The following is a 27,794-nucleotide window of genomic DNA, read 5'->3' as shown; positions in this document are numbered from 1 at the left end:
GTGTCTAGTTTCATTCATTTTCCTGCAAATGATATAATTTCATTTTTCTTTATGGCTGAATAAAACTCCATTAGTATATTTCCACATTTTCTTTATTCATACATCTGTTGATGGACACTGTAGCTGTTGTGAATTGTGCTGCTCTACACATGGGTATGCATGTCTCACTATAGTATGCTGACTTTAATTCTTTAGGGTAAATACTAAGGAGTTGTATAGTTGGGTCATGTGGTACTTCCATGCCTAGTTTTTTTGAGGAAACTCCATACTGATTTTCATAGTGATTGTAATAATTTACAATCCCATTAACAGTGGAAAAGTATTCATTTTTCTCCACATCCTCTCCTTCATTTATTATTATTTGTATTCTTGATGACTGCCATTCTGACTGGCAAAAGATGAAATCTCAGTGGAGTTTTGATTTCCATTTCCCTAATTGCTAATGATGTTGAACATTTTTTCATATATTTGTTGATCATTTGTATTTCTTATTTTGAGAAGTGTTTGTTTAATTCATTTACCCATTTATTAATTGGGTTATTTCGGGGGGAGATTGTTAAGTTTTTGAGTTTTTAAATATATTCTAGGGCTGGGGATGTGGCTCAAGGGGTGGCGCACTCGCCTGGCATGCGCAGGGTGCTGAGTTTGATCCTCAACACCACATAAAAATAAAATAAAGATATTGTGTCCACCTCAAACTAAAAAATAAATGTTTTAAAAATATATTCTAGATATTAATTCTCTGTCAGAGGAGTAGCTAGCAAAGATTTTCAGTCATTCTAGAAGTTCTCTCTTCTCATTCTTAATAGTTTCCTTTGCTGTGCAGAAGCACCATTTTCTTTTGGAGATATAAAACCACTTATGTTCTTACTACTCAGTGACCTTTGTCTTATTCTCTAGTAAGTGCCACAATTAAGTATTATGTTACTGCAGGTAAAATTTTCTAAGATATAGTGGGTTTTTTGTTTTATTTTAGGGTGGTTATACCTTAGCTCTTAATTTTCATAATTAGTTTTTTTTCATATTATTTTCTGAGCTAACCATAATATATGTTGTGTTTTGGAGCTGGGGTTGTGGCTGAGTGGTAGAGTGCTTGCCTAGCGTGTGTGAGGCCCTGGGTTCGATCCTCAGCAGCACCTAAAAATAAATAAAATAAAGTATTGGGTCCAGCTACAGCTAAAAAAATAAATATTTTTTTAAAAAGATATGTTGTGTTCTGCTTTTAAAATTGCACAGCCCTGGGGAAATATAGCAAAATAAATGAGACAAGTTTTCCTGGCATGTCAATTTTACTTTACTATTTGGGTGGAAGCATTATTTTCACATTGAAATAAATGTGTGGCATGACCTGGAAACTTTTCATGGAAAAACATGAGACTGAAAAATGACATGTTATTATAGGCAGCAAATTTGAGCTCTTAGATTGCATTTCCTCCTTTTCTATTAAGGTACCCTTTGGTGGAAGAGGTTATATAGTGTTAGTGAGGCAGAAATAGCAGAAATTGACATTAACAGAGACCTGAATTCTAGTCCTGGCTCTGCTACTATTATTTTAAAACTGTAATTTCTTAGGTTTTCTCAGTTTTCTTATCTATGTAATAAAGGATTTGGACCTGATGATCTGTGTAGTTCCTTTAGACTCTAAAGTATCCATGGATATTATTTTTTGTCAGTGTCTACAATAAAGTGCTATTTGTTGGCTTTGCCTTATATTTTGAAACCTGAGAAGCCCTTTCTGTGTTTGGTGATTGATTCTGGGGGCCAGGGTTTTTTTTTTTTTTTTTTAATAGTCCAAATAACCAACTATCCTCATTCACTTCTCTTTCAGGCTGTGGTGGATTCCGTATTGGCTGTTAGAAGACCAGGTTATCCTATTGATCTCTTCATGGTGGAAATAGTGGAGATGAAGCATAAAGCAGGAACAGATACACAGTAAATTTTGACAATACATAGGTTTAGAATATTTGATTTTCTTCAAATATTCTTTCATTAATTTCACTAGTTGTTTTACCTCAACAGTAGTCTATTCATTCAACATGCATTAACTGGTTTATGCCTTTCACTACCATGAGCCAGTTACTTTTTACTTTGATAATTATTTTGAAGAAGTCTGGTTATTCGTCTTGCACATTTTTTGTGGAAAGAGTCTTGATTATTCATGCAGTTTTCTTGGGACAAGTTAGGGGTTTTTCTACTTCTTTTTTAACCACTTTATTAAGTAATATTTTTCCAGTAATTCATCCATTTTGTCTAAATCTTTAAATATTTGACATAAATGTTCATAAAAATCCTAATTGCAAGATCTATAATGATATCCTTATTTTTCCTGGTGTTGTTTTATTTTTCCTTTTTGATAATTTTTTCCAGAGATTGGTTTGGGTTTTGCTTCATAGTATCTTTCTCCTTATTATTTAATTTCTTTTACTTTTTTGGAGAGATTTTCTTCTTCTATACTGTGTATTTTTTCCTCCCTGCCCCTTCTTTCTTTCTTTCTTTTTTTTTTTTTTTTGAGACAGTGTCTCACTATGTTTTCCAGTCTGGTCCAGAACTCCTGGGCTCAGTAATTTCTTCTGCCTCATCCTTCTGAGTAGCTGGGACTTCAGGTGCTTGCCACTGTACCCAGTTCTTGCTTTTCTTTTATTGAGATAGCTACTTAGGTTATTAATTTTCAGCTTTCTATTCTTATAATGTAGTATTTAAGGTGTTAAATTGTCCTGAAAATATTACTTAGCTGCATTCCTTAAATTTTGAAGTGTGGTTTTATAATTTTTATTCTGTTTAAAATATTTTCTAATGTCCATGAGGTGTGTGTGTGTGTGTGTGTGTGTGTGTGTGTGTGTATGTGTTTCAGTATTGGGGACTGAACACAGGGCTTTGCATGTACTCTACCATTGAGCTACATCTCCAGCCTTCTTTTTAATTTGATTTGGAGACAGGGTCTCATAAAGTTGCTTAGACTGACCTCAAATTCTCTATCCTCCTGCCTCAGCCTCTTGAGTAGCTGGGATTACAGGCTTGAACCATTGCATCTGGCACTATGATTCTTAATTTCAAAATATTAGGGACATTTTTTAAAATTGATTTCTAGATTAACTATATTATGGTGAGAAACTATGTTCTATGAGATTTCACTGCTTTTGAGGGGGCAGGGGTACTAAGGATTGAACTCAGGGGCACTCAACCACTGAGCCACATCCCCAGCCCTATTTTGTATTTTATTTAGAGACAGGGTCTCACTGAGTTGCTTAGTACCTCACTGTTGCTGAGGCTGGCTTTGAACTGTCGATACTCCTGTTTCAGCCTCCCGAGCTGCTGGGATTACAAACATTTGCCACTGTCCAATTTCATTGCTTTGAAATTTGTTTGACTATGCATTATGGCTAAGTTTATAAATAGTCAATTTTTGTTAATATTACATGTACTTAAAAAAATGTATGCTGCAGTTGTTAGGTACAAGTTTATGTATGTCCAGTTAGATCAAGGGAATCAAGTTTGTTAATACTTCCATTTAGACCTTCTTATCCTTATTGGTATTTATCTGCTTATTCTGTCAATTACTGAAAGACATATGTTAGTATCTTTCAATGTTACTGTAGATTTGTTTGTATTTTTAGTTTTTTAAAATTTTTTGGTTGTTGTAGAGGGAGATGATATCTTATGTTTTTATTTTTATGTGGTGCTGAGGATTAAAACCAATGCCTCACACATGCTAGGCAAGCTCTCTACCACTGAGCTACAACCCCAACCCTGTATTTTTAGTTTTGACTGTTTTGCTTTATATATTTTGAGACTTGTCTTGGCTTGGGAATGTTACTCAGTAGTATAATACTTGCCTAGTATGTGTGAGGCCCTGGGTTTGATCCCTGGCCAAAAGTACCAAACCAAAACAAAAGACTGTCTTATTAGCTGCATACAGTTTTTAAAGCATTATATTTTTGCAGTGCATTGAACATTTTTAACAATATGAAGTGACCATCTTCTCTCTAGTAATGGCTTAAAAGTATAATTTATCTGATATTGATATAGCTGTCACACCAGCTTTTTTTAAATTAGTATTTGCCTGTCATTTTTAATGTTTTGCTTTCAATCTTTCTCTGTTATATTCTACATGATTTTTTACAATTTTTACTTCTTATAATGATGTGATATAATACAGTGTCTACATGATGAGATGAAGAGAAATGAATGATTTAGGCATTGTGATGTAGTGTTAAGCTACATATAAGCTACCATACCTTCTGATGATACTTAAGAAGGAGGATCATCTTCTTCTGGTAGATCATAGAGCCATGACAATATCAATGGTCAGTGATCCTTGACAACTAAAAGAACTCTTGCTGAAATTTTTTGGAAGAACATTATAATCAAAAGTTGTTGTTTCTTTCTTTTTGTCTCATCAAGGTGGTGCTTCGGAAGCTAATAATTCAGTGACCATATAAGTAGCTTTAATGTTGCATTCCAGCTGAGGACTGTCTTCCATAATTTTGTCCTTTAATGTCTGTGCCATTTAACATACTGGCAAATTTGGGTAATGTCCACATTGGTGATTCTGCTTCCCTTTCTCCTCCTCCTTCTTCCTCCTCTACTTTTTCTTCCTCATCACCCTCCTCTTCCTCTTCACTTCTTCCTCTTCCTCCTCTTCCTCCACTTTCTCCTTCTCATTGTCCAGGCTGGCCTCATCCTCCTCAGTAGCTGAAACTACAGGCATGGCCACCACATCTGACTCTTCCTCTTTCTTTGTAGATGACTCAACAAACTTCTTTGTCTTCCTCTTTCTTTGTAGATGACTCAACAAACTCTTCTAATCCCTCATTTGTTAATGCTAAACAGTGGTTGACAGCAGGTATCTGAGGCCATGGGTAATTGAAACTGAGGAAAATGAAACTTCAGATAAGGGGACTATTGTACTTCACTTCTGCTTAAAGTTCATTCTGTATAGATTTCCTTTAGTGAAAGTTTGCTGGAGGCGTATTGTTAGTTTTTTTTTTTTTTTTTCCAGAAAATGCCTTTATTTCATCTTCATTCTTTGTATTTTACTTTTTTGTATATCGAACTAGATTCACAGGTACAGATGGTCCCTAACAGTTCAACTTATGATTTTTAAAATTTATAATGCTGTGAAAGTGATATGAATTCAGTGAACATTTAGGAGAGTAAAGGACCAATACTCTACAGTGTACTGTGGAGTAAACTATAATGTTGAGAAGGTTGGGAAAAGTAAATGTCATTTTTGTCTTACAATGATTTCAACTTTTATGATTTTATTGAGATAAAACTTTGTTGTAAGTTGAGGAGCATTTTCATTGAGCTGATTGAAGGATTGTTATACTGTATTCTGACTTCCATGATTGTTCTTAAGAAATTAGCAGTTTTTAATGAAATTTTTAATTGCCTAGATGATGCAGAGATATTTCTCTTTGGTATTCTACACTTTTACTATGATGTGCGTACATGTGAATTTCTTTTTGTTTATTCTGCTTGGTATTTTCTGGGCTTCTTGAGTTTATGAATTGATGTATTTTATTTGGTTCACATCCATTACCTCCTGAAATATTTATTCTGCCCTGTTACCTGTTATTTTTCTTCAGTTAAACATATGCTTGATGTTCTTACTCTGTCTTCCATTTACTTTCTTTCTTTTGTGTTACATTACATATCCAGTAGTTGGCTAATTTGTAGTTATTTATTTTGTAGTGACTTATTCAATTATTTTCTGTTGAGCAGTGGCTAATCTTTAAATCAATCTTTTGATTAGGAGAAATTTTAGATGAAGTATAATCACTGAAAAGTAACACAATGAAAAGTGTTCCCATCATAATGGTATAGCTTGATGAATTTTATAATATATCTGTATAATTAGGATTCATAAAAGAAACAGATCTCCAAGAACCTTCCCTTGGTATGTTCCCTTTCAGCCTTTATTTGTCAAGAGTAACCTGAATTTCTGTGACATAGATTAATATTACTTGTTTTATACTTGTCTAAGGGGAATCATAAAGCAAGTGCTTTTTTGTATCTGACTTTTTTTTATTCAGTATTGTTTTCACTCATCTGAACTGTTCCATGTTCATTCTCATTTCTCTGTAGTATTTTATTGTTACTCTTGCAATCCATTCATTCTGCTATTGATGAGTAGTTAGGGAGTTTTCAATTTTGACCTTTATGAGTAGTGCTTCTGTAAACATTATAGCATCCTTTTGTTAGACATGTGGATGCGTGTCTGTTGCTCCCTTGGGGGAAAAAAATGTTTTGTTTTGTTTTTTTGAGCCGAGGTCTTGCTTTGTTACCCAGGTTAATCTTGAACTCATGAACTCAAGTGATCCTCCAGCTTGCGCTTTCTGAGTGTTGGAATTGTAGGCATGTGCCATTATGCCTAGCTTGTTTGTAAAAAATTTAACGGTGGTGTGTACATGTGTGTATTTCTTTTTGTACTTACTTATAGAAGTTATACTTTGTTCTTCCTTGAATCTGCTTGTCACTTTCTTATGATTTTCCCTGGAGATCTTTCCAAAATTACCTTTAAATAAACTCCTTAAAGCATAGAATTTATATCTGATAATATCTTAAATTTTGGTTTGTTTCAGGTGTTAATTATATTTTTCTAGTTCTTGCTCATCATGCTTTGTTTCCATATGTGCCATTCATTGCACTTGAAAGAAGTATTTTTAAAAATAATTTCAGAGGCTGGGAGCAGTGGTTCATGCTTTTAATCCCAGCAGCTCGAAGGCTGAGACAGGAGGATCTCTGGTTCAAAGCCAGCCTCAGCAATGGCGAGGCACTAAGCAAGTCAGTGAGACTCTGTCTCTAAATAAAATACAAAACAGGGCTGGGGATGTGGCTCAATTGTTGAGTGCCACTGAGTTCAATCCCCAGTACCAAAAAAAGAAAGAAAGAATTTGAGACCTAGGATGAAGGTGCCTTTCTGGAGAGAGGATTTGCATTCGCTTATGTCGGGAGCCCAGGGACTACTTAAAATTTACAGCTTGAGACTTTTTTGGCATATTCATTTGATATGAATTCTTAATGCCAGTTCATGTGAAGACTGATTATTTCTAGCTCATCCTTCTGTATGACCCTGAGTATGTAGCCTTTTGGGATCTAAGCTCAATGTGAAGATCTCTTATTAGACTTACCACTTTGGATGATCACTGGGCTTTTAATTTTGTCCTATTTTTATTGTGAAGTTATTGGAACTAAAGTTTATATTTGTCTGGCATGTCAAATAACTTTAGAATAAAAATACCTGCAGTTCCTGTTTTGTTTTTAGTTTTGGTCTTGTAATCTACTATCTTGTACATGTTCATTGTTGTTAAGTTTTGGTTTATAATACAGCATTATTTAGTATTTGGTCATAGGGTTGGTCCAAATTAGCCTACTGTTACTGAAGATAGCAAGTTCTTGATTTATATTTCAGAAGGATATCTGTAGTTGTGTGGAGAATACACTTTAGAGCAAGTTGGAAGGTGGCGGAGAGGAAGAAACAGGAGAGCAATTAGGAATTTGTTAATATAGTTCAGGTTAAAAATGAAAATGGTTTAGATCAGGGCATATTTTAGAAGGAAGAGGCAATAGGATTTGGCAATGGTTCTGCGTGGAATGAGATAGAAATAAAAGTCAAGGGGTTTTTGCATGATCAGCTGGAAAAGTAGATACACTATATCTTGGGATGGAGAAGAGTGAGAGGAACAAGTTTGAGGAAATAAATGAATTCATTTTGGGGAATGTTATGTTTGAGATGCCTGTTAAATATCCTGTGGAGATGTTGAGTAGGTAGTTGGTGTGATGTTTGGAATTCAGGATTGGACTGGAAATATGTATTTGAGAATCATCAATATATAGATGACTTAAAGCCATGAGAGTAAATGAGATCACCTGGGAGGTGAATAAAAATAGAGAAAAGAGGAAATTTAAAGATTGAGGCTTGGGAATTCTAATGCCCAGAGTTTGAAAAGATGAAGATTCATAAAGGAGGCTGAGAAGCAGTGGTCACTGAAGTGGGATACCCAAGAGAGTAGTGCCCCAGAAACCAAAAGCAGAAAGTGTATTAAGGAGAGAAAGAGCAGCTTTGTTGTATGTTGCTGAAAGTTTAAGTATATTGTTATAAACTGAAAATTGATTGTTATATTTGGAAAACAGTTTTTGGTTTCTTTAATGAGAGCTGTTTCTAAAGAGGTAGAGATGAAAGTCAGATTGAAGGTGGGCTCGAGAGAGAATAGAGTTCGGGAAGAAGTGGAAATGCAAATGTGGACCAACCAGAGGAGTTTAGCTTCAAAGTGGAGCAAAGAAATAGAAGAAAATACTGGAATGGAGCTCATGGAGAAGTTTTTGTTTTGTTTTATAGATGGGCTTTATCATAGCAAATTTGTATGCTGATAAGGATGTTCTGATAGGAAAGAAGAATTGATATAGGAGACAATGCCGGAACAGAGAGGGGAATAGAGTTCAGTAAATAAGCAGAGAGATTAACCTTACAGAGGAGGATGAATACTTCATTCATAGCAGTAGGATTGCTAAAGGTAGTGACGGAACAATGTTTCTGTTTTCTCAAAGAAACAAGATCACTTGATGAGAGTGATGAGACAGGAAGCATGAAGGTGGCTTAAAAAGTGGAGAACATTGAATGTTTAGTTTCTTCCTAAATAAAACATCTTCTCACTCAGGAGTTGTAGTAATCTAGTTGTATTAAACATTTGAAAACTTCCTTATAAGTACTTTGAATTATTTAAAAATAATTTCTTTAAGGTGGGACAAATATTGGTTTTCTAAAAGATTCTTAAGTAGAAATGCCATCCCCTAAGTGTGTGTAAATCAGTTTTACAAGTTATAAAGATGTATACTTTAGAAAGAATATTTGGCAAACAGAAAAAAAGTGCCCCACTAAATTCCTACCATGAAAGCCTAGGGGGTTATATTTTTCCTTTTTAATGTCAAGATCCTTATTTCTTTATAAGTATAGTTACATTCATGCTTTAAATGCAAATTGTCATTCAGTGATTATCAACTATCCTGTAAATATTTTTCCACTTTATTATTATTTTGGTGCTGGGGACTGAATCTATGGATCCTTTACCACTGAGCTACATCCCCAGCCATTTTAAGTTTTTATTTTGAGATAGGTTCTCTCTGTGTTGCCCAAGCTGGCCTCAAACTTGGGATCCTCCTGCTTCAGCCTCCTGAGTTACTGGGATTAAGGTGTGCATCACTATGCCCAACTCTGTTACATAGTATTTGTGACCATCAAATAGTTGGGTCATTATTTGCTGAGCAATATACTATTGTTAGATATTTAGGTTAACAGTTTTAGTTGTTTCATGTAATTATTTTGAACAGATTTTTCCTAAGAGCTTCATTTTATACCTTCCTTTCATTACTTGATCAGTGGTGTCATGTTTTTGAGCTGTAGAATTTAGAGAATAATTCTGGTTTGACTTTTCATTGTGAGTTCACAGTCATACTATGTTAAAATAGATTCTCTTTTCTGATTTTACTAATTACATGTTAGATTTTGAAATTTTCACAAAGAAACAATGTGCGCCTTGGCTGTTTTGTTATAAATTTGAGTATAATTTATGTCAAATTTTAGAGTGTATATTCAAAGTAAGAAACTGCATATTTTAATAGGTTGATCCGAGGATTAGTTTTGGATCATGGTGCCCGTCATCCAGATATGAAGAAGCAAGTAAGAGATGCATTTATTCTTACTTGCAATGTGTCACTAGAATATGAAAAAACGTAAGTGATAATTTCTCTTTATAAATTTTTAAACTGTTTTTTCTAAAAGTGTTTTAAAATCTCTTCCCTCCTAGATTTCTTCTGTTTCCTTCTTTCCCTCTGTCTTTATCTTGTTTTTATTAATCTTTTAGAGAGGTGAACTCTGGTTTCTTTTACAAGACTGCAGAAGAGAAAGAGAAATTGGTAAAAGCTGAAAGGAAATTTATTGAAGATAGAGTACAAAAAATAATAGACCTGAAAGAGAAAGTCTGTTCTGAGACCAATAAAGGATTTGTTGTCATTAATCAAAAGGTGAGAAAAAAACATTTAGATTTTAATTATTTGTAAGTTTTTTTCAGTATTTCTCAAAGTGTGCTTTATGGACCCTGAGGGTTCCAAGGACCCTTACAGGGACTCTGATGTTAAAACTATTTTCATATTAATAATCCTTTCACATTGTGCTGATATTTACAATGATGGTGCAAAAGCAATGGTAGATAAAACTGCCAGCACCTTAGTACAAATGAAGGCAGCAGCCCCAACCATCCTGGCAGTCCTCATCGTCTTTATGCCACACCACCACACACTTTCAGAAAAAAGAAAGACAGTTTCATTTATGAATGTTTTGATCAAACGGTAACACTAGTAAGTTTTATTAAATTTTGATCCTTAATGCATTCTTTTATAAATCTTGTGTGATAAAATATGAAATACACAAATAGAACTTCTACTAAAATACCAAAATGGGATGGCTGTCTTGAAGTAAACCCTTGAATGATTGATCTGTGAGCTAAACTAGTTACTTTTATTCATTTTTACTTGAAAGAATGACTGATAGACAAACTATATATTATTTAGATTTGGGTATTTGGAAGATTTTTCTGAGAAATGAATGAAGCAGTTTTATCATTTCAAGGAAAATACCTGACAGTGTTTGTTGCCAGTGGTAACATATGAGTCTAATGTAGTTAATCAATATATTTTTTTAATATTTATTTTATAGTTGGAAACAATACCTTTATTTCTTTTTTTTAATTTTTTTTATTGTTGGTTGTTCAAAACATTACATAGTTCTTGATATATCATATTTCACACTTTGATTCAAGTGGGTTATGAACTCCCATTTTTACCCCATATACAGATTGCAGATTCACATCAGTTACACTTCCATTGATTTACATATTGACATACTCAAGTCTGTTGTATTCTGCTGCCTTTCCTATCCTCTACTATCCCCCCTCCCCTCCCCTCCCCTCTCCTCTTCTCTCTCTACCCCCTCTACTGTAATTCATTCCTCCCCCTTGTATTATTTTTCCCTTTCCCCTCACTTCCTCTTGTATGTAATTTTGTATAACCCTGTGGGTCTCCTTCCATTTCCATGCAATTTCCCTTCTCTCTCCCTTTCCCTCCCACCTCTCATCCTTGTTTAATGTTAGTCTTCTTCTCGTGCTCTTCTTCCCTATTCTGTTCTTAGTTACTCTCCTTATATCTTTTTTTTTTTTTAAAGAGAGAGTGAGAGAGGGGAGAGAGAGAGAGAGAGAGAGAGAGAGAGAGAGAGAGAATTTTTAATATTTATTTTTTAGTTCTCGGCGGACACAACATCTTTGTTGGTATGTGGTGCTGAGGATCGAACCCGGGACGCACGCATGCCAGGCGAGCGCGCTACCGCTTGAGCCACATCCCCAGCCCTACTCTCCTTATATCAAAGAAGACATTTGGCATTTGTTTTTTAGGGCTTGGCTAGCTTCACTTAGCATAATCTGCTCTAATGCCATCCATTTCCCTCCAAATTCTATGATTTTGTCATTTTTTAATGCAGAGTAATACTCCATTGTGTATAAATGCCACATTTTTTTTTATCCATTCGTCTATTGAAGGGCATCTAGGTTGCTTCCACAGTCTTGCTATTGTGAATTGTGCTGCTATGAACATCGATGTAGCAGTGTCCCTGTAGCATGCTCTTTTTAGGTCTTTAGGGAATAGACCAAGAAGGGCAATAGCTGGGTCAAATGGTGGTTCCCTTCCCAGCTTTCCAAGAAATCTCCATACTGCTTTCCAAATTGGCTGCACCAATTTGCAGTCCCACCAACAATGTACAAGTGTACCCTTTTCCCCACATCCTCGCCAGCACTTGTTGTTGTTTGACTTCATAATGGCTGCCAATCTTACTGGGGTGAGATGGTATCTTAGGGTGGTTTTGATTTGCATTTCTCTGACTGCTAGAGATGGTGAGAATTTTTCCATGTACTTGTTGGATTGATTGTATGTCCTCCTCTGAGAAGTGTCTGTTCAGGTCCTTGGCCCATTTGTTGATTGGGTTATTTGTTATCTTATTGTCTAATTTTTTGAGTTCTTTATATACTCTGGATATTAGGGCTCTATCTGAAGTGTGAGGAGTAAAGATTTGTTCCCAGGATGTAGGCTCCCTATTTACCTCTCTTATTGTTTCTTTTGCTGAGAAAAAACTTTTTAGTTTGAGTAGGTCCCATTTGTTGATTCTAGATGTTAACTCTGTGCTATGGGTGTCCTATTGAGGAATTTGGAACCAGACCCCACAGTATGTAGGTCATAACCTACTTTTTCTTCTATCAGATGCCGTGTCTCTGATTTGATATCAAGCTCCTTGATCCATTTTGAGTTAACTTTTGTGCATGGCGAGAGAAAGGGATTCAGTTTCATTTTGTTGCATATGGATTTCCAGTTTTCCCAGCACCATTTGTTGAAGATGCTATCCTTCCTCCATTGCATGCTTTTAGCCCCTTTATCAAATATAAGATAGTTGTAGTTTTGTGGATTGGTTTCTGTGTCCTCTATTCTGTACCATTGGTCCACCCGCCTGTTTTGGTACCAGTACCATGCTGTTTTTGTTACTATTGCTCTGTAGTATAGTTTGAAGTCTGGTATCGCTATACCACCTGATTCACACTTCCTTCTTAGCATTGTTTTTGCTATTCTGGGTCTTTTATTTTTCCAAATGAATTTCATGATTGCTTTCTCTATTTCTACAAGAAATGCTGTTGGGATTTTGATTGGCATTGCATTAAACCTATAGAGAACTTTTGGTAATATCGCCATTTTGATGATGTTAGTTCTGCCTATCCATGAACAGGGTATATTTTTCCATCTTCTAAGATCATTTTCTAGTTCTCTCTTTAGGGTTCTGTAGTTTTCATTGTATAAGTCTTTCACCTCTTTTGTTAGGTTGATTCCCAAGTATTTTATTATTTTTGAGGATATTGTGAATGGAGTGGTTGTCCTCATTTCCATTTCAGAGGATTTGTCGCTGATATACAGGAATGCCTTTGATTTATGCGTGTTGATTTTATATCCTGCCACTTTGCTGAATTCATTTATTAGCTCTAATAGTTTCTTTGTAGACCCTTTTGGGTCTGCTAGGTATAGAATCATGTCATCTGCAAATAGTGATAATTTAAGTTCTTCTTTTCCTATTTTTATGGCTTTAATTTCTTTCGTCTAATTGCTCTGGCCAATGTTTCGAGAACTATGTTGAACAGAAGTGGTGAGAGAGGGCATCCCTGTCTTGTTCCAGATTTTAGAGGGAATGCCTTCAATTTTTCTCCATTCAGAATGATGCTAGCCTGAGGCTTAGCATAGATTGCTTTTACAATGTTGAGGTATGTTCCTGTTATCCCTAGTTTTTCTAGAGTTTTGAACGTAAAGGGATGCTGTACTTTCTCGAATGCTTTTTCCGCATCTATCGAGATCATCATATGGTTCTTATTTTTAAGTCTATTGATGTGGTGAATAACATTTATTGATTTCCGTATATTGAACCAGCCTTGCATCCCAGGGATGAATCCTACTTGATCATGGTGCACGATCTTTTTGATGTGTTTTTGTATCCGACAATACCTTTATTTCACTCATTCATTTTTTACGTGGTACTGAGGATCGAACCCAGGGTCCTGCACACACGAGACGAGTGCTCTACCGCTGAGCCACAACCCCAGCCCCAAGTTAATCAATATTTAATAAATGACTAAACATGCAGGATTTTTCAAAATCACACATAGATAAATAATGCATTTTAAAGTATAAGACCAATGTTTGAGCATAGTGATGCAGGCCTGTAATTCCAGTGACTTAGGAGACTTGAGGCAGAAGGATTGCAAATTTGAGGCCAGCCTTGGCAACATAGTGAGACTGTGTCTCAAAATAAAAATTAAAAAGATTGGGGATGTAGCTTTGAGGGAGAACACCTGTGGGTTCAATATCCCATATCAAAAAAAAAAAAAGACCAATGGATTTTAATGTGAGAGAGTCTGAAAAGTTTATTCATAGTGGTTCCTTTATTCCATATTGAAACCAAATTTTCAGATACTATTACATGTTGAGTTTTGGTATACATGTTGTTTTAGTTCGTTTTTTCACTGCTGTGACCAAAATACCTGACAAGAACAATTAGAGGAAGAAAAGTTTATTTGGGGCCTCATAGTTTCAGAGGTCTCTGTTTATAGATGGCCCATTCTATTCCTCAGGGCCTGAGATGAGGCACAACATCATAGCAGATGATTATGGTGGAGGAAAGCAGCTCAGGACCTCACACCAGGAAGCAGAGAGAAACTCAATTCACCAGATAAGAAAAATGTACCTCAAAAGAAGACCCCCAATGACCCACTTCCTCTAGCCACACTCTACCTGCGTTCACTTACCACTTAGTTAATCCCCTAATCAATTCAGCTCTAAACACTTGCATTGTGTCATATGTGAGCTTTTGGGGGATATCTCACATCTAAACTATAACACATACAGTATCAGAGAAGAATACCCAGTTGTCTGAAAAGGCTTTTAGGGATTGAACCCAAGGGCATATAAGTACTGAGCCATATTCCCATCTCCATCCCCTTTTATTTATTGATTGATTGATTGAGACAAGGTCTCACTAAGTTGCTTAGAGCCTCACTAAATTACTAAGGGCTTCCCTATTTTGCTGATATTGGCCTTAAACTTGTGATCCTCCTGCCTCAACCTCTTGAGTCATTAGGATAACAGGCATGTGCAGCTGAAAAGTCTTTAAAAATATTTCTACACCCAGCTGAAAAGTCTTATAATTTCTCTTTCCAATTTTTATCTATGTGGGGCCAGAGTTCTTTATGTATCTGAACCAAAACAGCATATTATACCAAACCGAATGCAGAAACAAATATGAGAATCTACCTGTCTTTTATTTAGACAGACATTAAAGAGATTTGCAAAAATGTAAATCATTCTCATGTAAATCATTTTGGAAAGTATAGTAAATTTTTATTAAAAAGTATTATTTATGTTAACATAAAATAGATATATTATTTTAATGGTTAACAAATATTTTTAAATTTCTTAATTTTAACATTTATAATAAGATAAACAGATATAGCTCATATAAACAAAAGCTCTTTGGGTTCTTAATTTTTAAGAGTATAGGCCTGGGGATGTGGCTCAAGCGGTAGCGCGCTCACCTGGCATGCGTGCGGCCCAGGTTCGATCCTCAGCACCGAATACAAACAAAGATGTTGTGTCCGCAGAGAGCTAAAAAATAAATATTAAAATTCTCTCTTTCTCTCTCTCTCTCTGTTTAAAATAAAAAATTCTCTCTCTCTCCCTATCTCTAAAAAAAAAAAAAAAAAAAAAAACCAGGCTCCTTGCTGAGGACAACAGGGCCTTGTTGTACCTTCATGCAGTCACCGGAGCCCACCACTTGCAGGATAAAGCCCAAGTTCACAGCTGCTTGTTCAAAGGCCCTTTGACCTCTGAGGAGCCTTCCTTCTTGGCCACCTTTCCTGCTTTCCTCACCTCATTAAAAAAAAAAAAATAAGAGTATAAAATGATACTGAGATCAAAAAGTTTGAGAAATGCTCGTTTAAAATATGTTTATGCCTAGGAGAGTAGCTCAGTGATAGAGTGCTTGCCTAGCATGGGTTTGATATACAGCACAGAAAAAAGTTTACAATTTTTGTGTTATTTAATTATAGGGAATTGATCCATTTTCCTTAGATGTTCTTGCAAAACATGGAATAGTAGCTCTTCGTAGAGCCAAAAGAAGAAATATGGAAAGGTAAGCTTGTGCATTGTACATCTCAACTTCTTTAAACAAACTGAAGTTATTCCATGTTTAATCCTTTTAGTTTATAAGTAAACATTGTTGAACAAAATAGTAGTGCATGAATTCCAAATTTTGTTCTTAATTCTAATAAACAGTTGAAATTGTAAAATTAGGGTCAAGTACAAGGAAGGTTTTCATATTTTTAAGAGAGATTTTAAAAACAATGCAATGTAATGGGATGTGATCTCACTTACATGTGGAGTCTAATAATGTTGCAGTCATAGAAGTAGAGAGAAAATAGTAACAAAGGCACACACCTGTAATCCTAGCAACTCAGGAGTTTAAAGTAGAAGAATTTCAAGTTCGAGGCCAATCTCAGCGACTTAGTGAGGTCTTAAGCAACTTAGTGAGACCTGTTTCAAAATAAAGAATTGAAAGGGCTGGGGATGGTAACTCAGTGATAAAGCACCACCCCTGGATTAAATCCCCAGTATGGTAGGGTGGGGTAGATAGAAGAATGGTAGTTTACCAGAGGCTGGGAAGTTTGGGGGTTTAGAAGATATAGGTCAAAGTATACAAATTTCTGTTAGGAAGAATAAATTCAAGGATCTTGTACAACATAGTGACTGTAGTTAATAATATACGTATTATTGAAAATGCTAAGACTAGATTTTTAAGTGTTGTCACCATAAAATGATAACTATGAAAGTTAATGCATCTGTTAATTAGCTAGATTTAGCCATTTTGCTGTGTGTATGTGTATAAAATTTCAAAATATCATGTTGTATGTTTTAAATATATTTATTTGTCAACTAAAAAGTAAAAAACTGCCCCAAATAATATAACACAGCAACTATATAGTCTTCTATGTTAGAACCTTTCATCTTTAAGAAGTTAGCCTTTATGTTTTCCATAACCAAAACTATGTAATTTCAGACTCTCTCTTGCTTGTGGTGGAGTGGCTGTGAATTCTCTTGAAGACCTAAATGCAGAATGCTTGGGACATGCTGGTCTTGTATATGAGTACACACTAGTGAGTATTTTTGTGAATAATTGTTATAGGGCTGGGGTTGTAGCTCAATGGTGGAGCGCTTGCCTAGCATGTGTGAGGCACTGGGTTCAATCCTCAGCACCAATAAATAAGTAAAATAAAGGTATTGTGTCCATCTACCACTAAAATAATATTTAAAAATAGTTGTTATAAAGTGAATACTAAGGGCTGGGGATGTGGCTCAAGCTGTAGCGCGCTCGCCTGGCATGCGTGCGACCCGGGTTCGATCCTCAGCACCACATACCAACAAAGATGTTGTGTCTGCCGAGAACTAAAAAATAAATATTAAAAATTCTCTTTCTCTCTCCTCTCTCACTCTCTCTTTAAAAAAAAATAAAGTGAATACTAAGCCTTTTTAAAAAATACTAACTTTTTAATTCATATTTTGCATTTTGAAATCTGACGATTCCATAGGACAGACTTTGCAGTTTATTTACCTAAATATTTTTAAGAGTTTAAATACAATTTATTTATTTATTTATTTATTTTTGCGGGGGTACTGTGAATTAAACTCAGGGGTACTCGACCACTGAACCACATTCCCAGCCCTGTTTTGTATTTTATTTAGAGATAGGTTCTCACACAGTTGTTTAGTGCCTCGCAGTTGCTAAGACTGGCTTTGAACTTGCGGTTCTCCTGTCTCAGCCTCCAAGCTCCTGGGATTACAGGCGTGTGCCACCGTGCTCAGCCACAACTTACTTTTAAATATATTTTTAGTTATGCTTAAGAAAAATTCACATGAAGAATAGATTCTAATATAAAATAAGTCTTGATTTCATAGTGACATTGAATATTAAAGTTATATCTGTGTGTGTGTCAGGGGGAGGGGGGTGCTGAGGATGGAACCTAGGGTCTCACACATGCTCCACAAGCATTCTACCCCTGAGCTACATCCCCAGCCTGAAATTCTGTGTCATTCTTTAGGGTGAAGAAAAGTTCACTTTTATTGAGGACTGTGTTAACCCTCGCTCTGTCACCTTGTTGGTCAAAGGACCAAATAAGCATACTCTTACACAAATCAAGGATGCCCTAAGAGATGGACTTCGTGCTGTCAAAAATGCCATTGAAGATGGTAAGGTCTTTTTGTGATGGATATGGACCTCACATATTTTTTAATTAGTAGTAAATCTGTCATGATATATGTGGTATTTTAAAAGAAAAGAGTTGTTACTATTTTTTCATTTCACTTTGGAAATTGTTTGGGTTGTAAATATTTTTACAATTTTTACAATATTTTTGTGTTGTTTGGGTTGTAAATATTTTTCCTGCTGGGCACAGTGGTGCATGCCTGTAATCCCAGCAGCTCAGGAGGCTGAGGCAGGAGGATCTTGAGTTCAAAGCCAGCCTCAGCAAAAGTGAGGTGCTAAGCCACTCAGTGAGACCCTGTCTCTAAAAAAAAATACAAAATAGGGCTGGGGATGTGGCTCAGTGGTTGAGTGCCCCTGAGTTCAATCCCCAGTATGCAACGCCCCCCCCAAAAAAACCCACAGATTTTTCCTTTGAAATATTCTTAATATTCTGCTGTCCTCCCTAATTAGTTTATGAAATGAAAAAGTACTTGACTTAATGATATAATGTCACTATTTTTAGAAGTCTAATTGTATTTTATTAATTTTTTTGTAGTTGTAGCTGGAAAGTATGCCTTTATTTATTTTTATGTGATGCTGAGAATCAAACCCAGTGCCTCACACATGCTAGGCAAGTGCTCTGCCACTGACCTACAGCCCCAGCCTTAGAAGTTTATTTTTAAAAGCATGAAAATTTTTATAGTTAGAATTCATTCTGTTACTTCAGATGTGGTATTATTTTATGAAAAAATTAGGAAGGAATATTAGCATTTATTATTTATTAATAATTTATAACCAACTTTCTTCTGAAAAGGATTTGGGGTAGATAACTTTATTTAAAGTAGGATGATAGGCACATGAAAAGATGTTCAACATCACCAGTCATTAGGGAGATGAAAATCAAAACCACAAAGAGGTACTCTTTCTCAACCTCTAAGATGGGTATAATAAAAAAGCTGGACAAGATTGTGTTGACAGAATGTAGAGAAACTGGAAACTGAATGCATTGCTAATGGAAAGTGTTGGAAGATATGTAGTTCCTCAAAAAACTAAACATGTAGTTACTGACCGAACAAGTCTTAGGGATATATGAAAACATGTTCACACAAAAACTCCCACACAAATGTTCATGGCAGAATTATTCAAAATAGCTAAACATGGAAACAATCCAAATGTGCATTGGCTGATAAATGAATAAAAAATGTGGTAATTTCATGATAAGAGTATTATAAAGTACTGATATATATTACAACATGGATGAACCTTGAAAACATTGCTAGGTCAAAGAATCCAGATACAAAAGTCCTCCTATATGCTTTCATTTATGTGAAATGTCCAAGAAAGACAAATGCATATAGACAAAAAGGAGATTAATGATTGCTAAGGACTGGGAAGGGGAGAAGAGTGATTGCTAACGGGCACAGGGATTTTTTTTGGGGGGGGAGGGATGCTGAAATGTTCTGAAATTAGTGGTGATGATTGCAGTCTTTTTTTTTTTTTAATATTTTTTAGTTGTCAATGGACCTTTATTTTATTTATTTATATGTGGTGCTGAGAAACGAACCCAGTACCTCACACATGCTAGGCAAATGCTTTACCATTGAGCCACCACCCCAGCCTGATTGCAATGTCATATATATATATATATATATATATATATATATATATATATATATATATTTTTTTTTTTTTTTTTGGCACCAGGGATTGAACTCAAGGGCACTTAACAACTGAGCCACATCCCCAGCCCTTTTTTTGTATTTTATTTAGAGACAGGGTCTCACTGAGTTGCTTTGGGCCTTGCTAAGTTGGTGAGGCTGTGATCTTCTGCCTCAGCTTACTATGCCGCTGGGATTTAGGCATGCGCCACCACGCCCGGCAATATATTTTTTAAAATACTGAAAAGTACACTCTAAGAGGTTGAATTTTATGGCATGTAAGAAAGATAAGAAACATAAATAATGGTTAGATTTGTTTGATAAGCAGAAACAGATATGAAATAATGTAAAATTAAAGTTTAAGTGGAAAGTTAGAACCTAGAGAAAAGAATATAAATAATAGCAAATATAATAATGTTAATATTTAACCACTATGAATCACTATTAATATTTAAGTTCCCAGAATATACATAGATTTCATTACTAAAAAAAGAGAAAATATATTAGTTCCTAATTGGAAATAATATAGGGCTTTATATATGGGTCACTGGCTGCTTTTTATAGTCAGAAAAATTTTGTTGCTATTTTGGGGATTGAACCTAGGGGCACTTTAGCACTGAGCTACATCTATAACCCTTTTTATTATTTTAGTTTAAGACAGGGTCTTACTAAGTTGCTCAGGCTGACTTCAAATGTGGAGATACTTCTGCTTTAGCCTCCCAAGTCACTAGGATTACAGGCATGCACCAGCATACCCAATTTTTGTAGTTACTTTTGATAGACTCTTGAAGCCTTTGGTAGTTACATTCAATTCTTAGAATTTAGAATACATAGATGGATGAATAAACTAGTATTTTTCTTTATCACTTCAACCACTTATTTTTTAAAGAATTTTATTAAGATATAATTGACATAAGGTATCGCACATATTTAAAGTGAACACCCCTGATCATCATCTCAATTGAGATAATAAACATATCCATCACCCCAAAAAGGTTCCTCAGTGCCTATTGATAATTCCTCCCTCTGCTTCTCCCCATGCCACCCCATCTCCAGGCATTCACTGGTCTGCTTTCTGTCATTACAGATGAATTTGCCTTCTGTAATACTTTATATGAATGCAATAATATAGTATGTTCTCTTGTTTTATTTATTTTTAAATTTTTTTTTTTAGTTGTTGACAGACCTTTATTTTATTCATTTATTTATATGCGGTGCTGAGAATCTAACCCAGTGCCTTACATATGCAAGGCAGGTGCTCTACCATTGAGACACAACCCCAGCCCCTGTTCTTTTGTTTTATTATAGCTTCTGTTTTAAAATATTTTTTTTAGATGTTGATGGGCCTTAATTTTATTCATTTATTTATATGCGGTGCTGAGAATCGAACCCAGTGCCTCACACATGCTAGGCAAATGATCTACCACTGAGCTATAACCCCAGCCCTTAGTATAACTTCTTTGATACTGATTAATTATTTTGAAATATTTTATCTTTCTGTAATTGATTCTGTTTTATTGTTAAATAGGATTCCTTTGTGTGAATATACTATAATTTATCCATTCACCTGTTAATGGAATTTAGTTAGTTCCAGTTCTTGGCTATTACAAATATAGCTGCGATGAATAAGTCTTTTACGGATATGTGTGTTCATTTTTCTTGGATAAATGCCTAGGAATCCAATGGCTATGATAGGTATTTATTTAATTTTTTAGAAATTGACAAACTGTTTTGTAACCTTTACATTACACCCATCATCATTGTATGAACATTCCTGTTATTCTCATCAATACTTGATATGATAGGCTGTTTTGGCCTTTTGAATATTAAGCAAACAAACAAATTAGGGTTTTAATGTGCATTTCCCAATGATTATTGATGTTGAACATCTTTTTATGTGCTTGTTATCCATGTATCCTTTATAAGGTTTCTGTTCTATTTTTTGTCCTTTTTGAAAATTAGATTGTTTTCTTATTGTTGAGTTTAAAAGTTCTTTTATGTTATAGATTCAAGTACTTTGTCAGATATATGATCTGTAGAGTTTTATCCTTCTCTTCCCATAGCTTGTTATTCTCTAAAGAGTGTGTTTCAAACGGAAGTTCTTAATTTTGAGGAGGTCTAAGATCAGTTTTCTTTCTTTCACAGATTATACTTGTGGTGTGGTATCTAAGAAATATTTACCTAACCTAGGGTCACAAAATTTCTCTTATTTTTTTCTTTTTAAAGTGTTATTGTCTTAAGGTTTACATTTGGTCTTTGCTTACTTGCTTGCTTGATTTCTTTCTTTCTTTCATGGTGCTTCATGGGAGAGCAGCACGTCACAGCCAAATACTTTTATTATAACATTAAATGACTAAAACTGCTTATTCTGTAAACATACCGGTTTTCTGTGTCTTCAGTTCATCTTAATCTATTTAGTTCCCAGCATCTTTTGAAAGCCTCTTTTGAATGTGGAGTTATTCATTTCAGAGAATAGCTCTGCTGCCTTCCTAATGGCAGTGGGGAAGGTGTTTAACAGACACTGCTTTGTAGCAGAGATCCGTGGCTGCCTTTCTTTTTTTTTTTTTTTTTAAAGAGAGAGAGAGAGAGAGAGAGAGAGAGAGAGAGAGAGAGAGAGAGAGAGAGAGAGAATTTTTAATATTTATTTTTTAGTTCTCGGCGGACACAACATCTTTGTTGGTATGTGGTGCTGAGGATCGAACCCGGGCCGCACGCATACCAGGCGAGCGCGCTACCGCTTGAGCCACATCCCCAGCCCTGCCTTTCTTTTTTAAACATTTATTTTTTAGTTGTAGTTGGACACAATACCTTTATTTTATTTATTTATTGTTACATGGTGCTAGGATGGAACCCAGGGCCTTGCATGTGCTAGGCGAGTGCTCTACCGCTGAGCCCGAACCCCAGCCCTCCATGGCTGCCTTTTGATGACAAATTGTCAGTCTTCATCAGGACTAAAATATTATCAATCAATCTATCTATCTATCGATCTATCCATCTATCTATGTCGGAGTGGCCTTCATTTCAGAGGTGTCAGTCCTAGGTGGCCAACTCCATTGCTGTGGGCCAGAGATGAGGCACAGCACATTGTGGTGGAAGGGTATGGTAGAGGAAAGCAGTTCAGGACACGACAATCAGGAAGCAATAGGTCTGTGATTCATTTCAAGTTAATTTTTGTATATAGTTCAGGATATGGATCCATGCTCATTTTTTTCACGTATAAGTGTTAAATTGTTTTAGCCCCATTTCTTGAAAAGAACATGTTTCACCACAAGATTCCCTTTGCATCTTTATTAAAAATCAGTTGTCCAGCTGGGTGAGGTGATCTGTAATCCCAGTGACTGGGGAGGTTGAGGTAGGGGGATCTGGAGTTAGAGGCCTCAAAGTAAAAAAAAAAATACAAAAAGGCTTGGGATGTGGCTTAGTGGTTAAGTGCCACCCACATGAGGAACTTGTACACTTTTCCTACAGGTGATTATATCTAAGGATATTTGATCAAAGAAGAATATTCTGACCTCCAGGTACAGAGTAGTCGCCAAGAAACTTGGTTGCCATAGATTTGATCTCCAAAAATATTTTTAAACATTTTCCAAATCAACAAAATTTTAACAGTGGTTCATCTACTTAGGATGCCACCCCACTGCTGCCCCCCAAATCTGGCCACATCACCTATATTATGGATGTATTTTCACAAGACTAATAGTGAATTACTTTTATATTTGGTGTTAAACTCCTGAGAGGTGAGGATTGCCCACAGTTCCTCTGAATGTGAATTTCTTTGTTGTCCATAAAGAAATCCTTACCTGTGCCTCACTTATTGACTCATCCTGCCATTTTTTTCTGTGACAAATGTTAAGAGTATGGATGGCTCCAAGCTGAAGTATCCCTCTGGAGACAACGGTAGTTTGGGTTCTGCTCTAATGCAAAAAACAAATACTTCATTGAGTCTCAAGAATTTCAATCCCAAAACTCTGCCCAAAGTATCTTCGCCTAAAAAGTTTTCAAATCAGATATTATAATTACCTGCTACTATAAATTATGAATAGCTACCTTTTCCATGAAGTCATAGAAGAATAAGGTGAAAGTGAAAAAAAAATCTACAATTTATTTGCCAGAAAATAAAAAATGAAATTAGATGTTTATAGCCATTTATCTATACCATGCTTAATTATTATTTTTTAAAAATATTAGTTATTGATGGACCTTTATTTTATTTATTTATATATGGTGCTTAGAATCAAATCCAGTGCTCACCCATGCTAGACAAGTGCTCTACCAGTAAGCTACAACTCCAGCGCTACCCTGCTTAATTATTTAACCTCATAATGCTTTGTAGGACAACTAATTGCTCAGCTGTGTGATTTATTTGACTTCTATATATACTTAAAAATATTGTAGGGGTAGGCAAGGTAATAGATCATGTTTGCATGGCTGATTGCGTTTTCCTCTTCCTCTCTTTTCCTATATGGTGTATCTTGCCAATCATTTTTTCCTTGGATAGGTTGTGTGGTTCCAGGGGCTGGTGCAGTTGAAGTGGCAATAGCTGAAGCTCTTGTTAAGCACAAGCACAGTGTAAAGGGAAGAGCTCGTCTTGGAGTCCAAGCTTTTGCTGATGCCTTACTCATTATTCCCAAGGTACAACCATTCTACTGGCCAAATAATAACTGGTTAGATCTAAAGATGTTTAATTGCATATTGTCCATACTGTTGAACAGTTAGCAGAGGAGAAAGACAGGTACTGATTTGTAAATCCTCACACAGTTTTATATATTTTACAACTCAAGCAGGGAAACTTTTGGGATAATAGCTCAGATCCTTTTAGGAGTTTCATGAAATAGCCTGATTATATTCTTGGTAGCTTTATCAGCCATTTGTTGGGGACCACCTTGACATGAACCTGTTTTGGAGTGCGGGTGTCTCTCTCTGTGTTACCACAGGTCATGGCTGTCCTCCTGAAGATGAGGGGCAAAAAGGGGCTGCAAATATGCTTTCTTTGGCAAGTGGCTAGGAGAAATTGAGGGACATGTGGCTAGCGGACTAGAGAAAGAATACTATTCTCATTTTTTCCACATTTAAAAGAATTTTTCAAGAAAGGAAATTAATGGGATGAGGGAACTCGAGTGTCCTCAGAATTTAGTATGAGGTGCATAGGGGAAATGCTTAAATAAATAAAAACACTACTAAATAGACAATATTTTGATGTATTTTAAGGATGGAATTCTCCAAAAGGAAATGATTACTGTATTGTGGATATATTTTCAAAAGACTAATAGTGAATTACTTTTATATTTGGTGTTAAAATATATATGTAAAGGTATTTAACACATGTATTTATTATTATTTTTATTCATAAAGGTTCTGGCTCAGAATTCTGGTTATGACTTGCAGGAAACACTAGTAAAAATTCAGGCTGAGCATTCAGAATCAAAGCAACTGGTTGGCATAGATTTGAATACAGGTAAGAAACTGAAGAAAAATTAATTGCTTAATAAAGAAAGAAGATATTCTTCATTGATCCAGATCTTATAGTAAGGGTGGGTGTTTGGGTGAATTTATTACTTAAATATTGGATGCCTCTAGTTTACTTTTAGATCTCTTAAAACATCCAGAGTCATGAGGTTGTACTGTTTAAATCTAGGAAACTGGATGAGGTCACCTTGGGGGTAAGTGCAGAAAAAGAAGAGAAGAATAATGGATTGAACCTTTGAGTACTCCAACATTAAGAGCTCAGGGAAAAGGAACCATTAGTACAAAAGAAAGAAAAATAGGAGAGTGTGGTGTCCTGGAGGACAAAATACAAGAGGGTGTTATCAGCTGTGTTAAATTCTGCTGCTGGATGAGGCCTGGAAATTGACCACTGGATTTAACATCATGGAGGTCATTGATGACTCGGACAAAAGTAGTATTAAATATTGTTAGACTATACCAATCAACACTGATTGATTACAGCATAGTATTTAAATGTTTTATTTGAAGCTGGGGTTGTAGCTCGGTGGTAGAGCACTTGCATATCACTTGCCTATACTGAACCATGAGCAAGGCTCTGAGTTCAATCCCCAGCACTGTTTTTTTAAAAAAAGAATAATATATATATATATATATATATATATATATATATATATATATATATATATATATAGTGTGTGTGTGTGTGTGTGTGTGTGTGTGTGTGTATGTTTACTTTGCAGGGGAGTCAATGGTACCAGCAGATACAGGAGTTTGGGATAATTATTGTGTGAAAAAACAACTTCTTCACTCTTGGTAAGTTGGTAGTAACATAAAGAGAAGTATCATTAAGTGTATAATTGATAACATTAAAATATTTCTATTATTTTTGTGACCATAAAGTGGAAAAATTGTCAAGCATTTGAGAAGGTATGACCCAGTTATTAAAACTAGCTTCTATAATTTTACATTCCCTTTTATATTTTGGTTGTAGCAGTATTAGCTGTAGGAAAGGTTAATCTCACTTTCTGAGGGGGAAAGGAAAGAGCAAACTTCTCTGAAATAGTACCATCTGCATTGTTTGGAAAATCAAACCATGTGCTTAACAATAAGCCTAGTTTTTCAGGAATATAAATCAGTCTTCCACCTTATCAGCGAAGGAGTTGAATTGTGATAACAAAGCATGATTTGTATTTATAATAGCTTTGCCTTGTAAAATCTCACACTAACATAATTGAAGGAAAAAGTGCTTCATAGCTGCAGGTTTCTGGGGAAGGATAAGCACAGGGTAGAGGCTTTACTCACTCTCATCTCTTCCCTTAGCACAGTGATTGCCACCAACATTCTCCTGGTTGATGAAATTATGCGAGCTGGGATGTCTTCTCTCAAAGGGTGATGAAATGAAACCCAACTCTTCTGGAAGACAATTCAGGGCATCTGACATTCAACTGTTGTGGGATAGCATGGGCCATTCTTAATTTTTACAAAATAAATGTAGCTTATATATTATGGTTTAAATTGTCTCAAAGATCGTCAAGTTATAAAGAGCCCAAGAAATGTTTTCACAGTAAAAGGATATAATGGAAATATTATTTCAGAGTCCTAACTCCTTACTCTGTGTTTTGTAAGCTATTGCAATTTTTATAAAATAGAATTTATTATGATTGTTAGATATTTTGGGATAACTTTTAATTATTCAAATATGCAGCACAGGTTTTAGAATCTAAATAAATTCCCCATTTATCAGAGGGTATAAAGGTAGTAAGACAAACTGTTTTACTGTCTTGAAAGTCCTTCAGTAAATTCTTGTTGCCACTCTTTCCTTTTATAAATATAGCATCACTTTATGGATTGCATTGATTTACATTACCTGGTATTTATTTAATATCTTATATTTTACCTGGCTCTTTTGTGTATTTGATTTTATGGGTGATCAACAACTTAGGTTACTGTGGTAATTCAGATCTGAATATATAATGAAGTACTTTCACCTGAAAAGGTGGATATTGTTAGCATCAATTCTTTAAAATAATTGTTTTGGGCTTTGAATGCCACTATTTTTTGTTCTTTTTAGTTGTGCATGACAGTAGAATGTATTTTGACATATTACACATATATTGAGTATAATAACTTCCCATTCTTTTTTTAAGTTATTTTTTAGTTGTTCATGGACCTTTATTATTTATTTATTTATATGTGGTATTGAGAATCAAACCCAGTGTCTCACACATTCTAGGCAAGCGCTGTACAACTGAGCCACAACCTCAGCCCATAACTTCCCATTCTTGTAGTTGTACATGACGTGGAGTTACACTGATCATGTATTCATATATGAACATAGGAAAGTTATGTCTGATTCACTCTACTATCTTTCCTCCCATCCCCCTCCCTTCCCTTCATTCCCCTTATATAGGATTACAGTAATATTTTTCATGCTCCAATCTCGAGAATTAATCTATTATACTTTTTAATTGTTATTAAGTTCCTTTTGGTTAACTTTTCATGGGTCTAAGGGATTAAAATATGGTAGGTACATTAATGGATCTTTGATCTATTTGTGCATGTAGGTTTCCCCTAGTTTAACACCTATAATTTTATAGTCATTTTTTTTCACTTGAAATGTTGTCAATATCTTTCCAAGTCAATAATTACACTTCTGAACTGTCTTACGTGGCATTTCATTGTATGGTTTCACTTCAATTTATTTTGAAAATAAATCAAACAATATCCAATTTATATTATAAATTTTATGTTTATAAATAATATAATTCTATTTTTAACTTTTTTTATTATAAACAAAGATCTCCTTTTTAAACCTTATG

General features: G+C 35.1%; 1 protein-coding gene across 1 annotated transcript in view; it reads left to right on the top strand.

The window, feature by feature from the left end:
- Positions 1–26,870, top strand: part of Cct6b (chaperonin containing TCP1 subunit 6B) — a 34,494-nt gene extending 7,624 nt beyond the window's left edge. Inside the window, exons 5-14 of the mRNA XM_026411889.2 lie at positions 1,829–1,932; positions 9,622–9,732; positions 9,864–10,023; positions 15,684–15,766; positions 16,691–16,787; positions 17,730–17,877; positions 24,029–24,162; positions 24,883–24,985; positions 25,716–25,788; positions 26,296–26,870. Coding sequence (XP_026267674.2) covers positions 1,829–1,932; positions 9,622–9,732; positions 9,864–10,023; positions 15,684–15,766; positions 16,691–16,787; positions 17,730–17,877; positions 24,029–24,162; positions 24,883–24,985; positions 25,716–25,788; positions 26,296–26,368 — 1,086 coding nt within the window. The 3' untranslated portion in view covers positions 26,369–26,870. The remainder of the gene's footprint in view (positions 1–1,828; positions 1,933–9,621; positions 9,733–9,863; positions 10,024–15,683; positions 15,767–16,690; positions 16,788–17,729; positions 17,878–24,028; positions 24,163–24,882; positions 24,986–25,715; positions 25,789–26,295) is intronic.
- The last annotated feature ends 924 nt before the right edge of the window (positions 26,871–27,794 follow it).

The sequence above is a fragment of the Urocitellus parryii genome, chromosome 7 (genome assembly GCF_045843805.1).
Source record: "Urocitellus parryii isolate mUroPar1 chromosome 7, mUroPar1.hap1, whole genome shotgun sequence".
Lineage (NCBI taxonomy): Eukaryota > Metazoa > Chordata > Mammalia > Rodentia > Sciuridae > Urocitellus > Urocitellus parryii.
The sequence above is the reverse complement of the archived record's forward strand: the minus strand, read 5'-3'. Positions and strand labels throughout refer to the sequence as shown.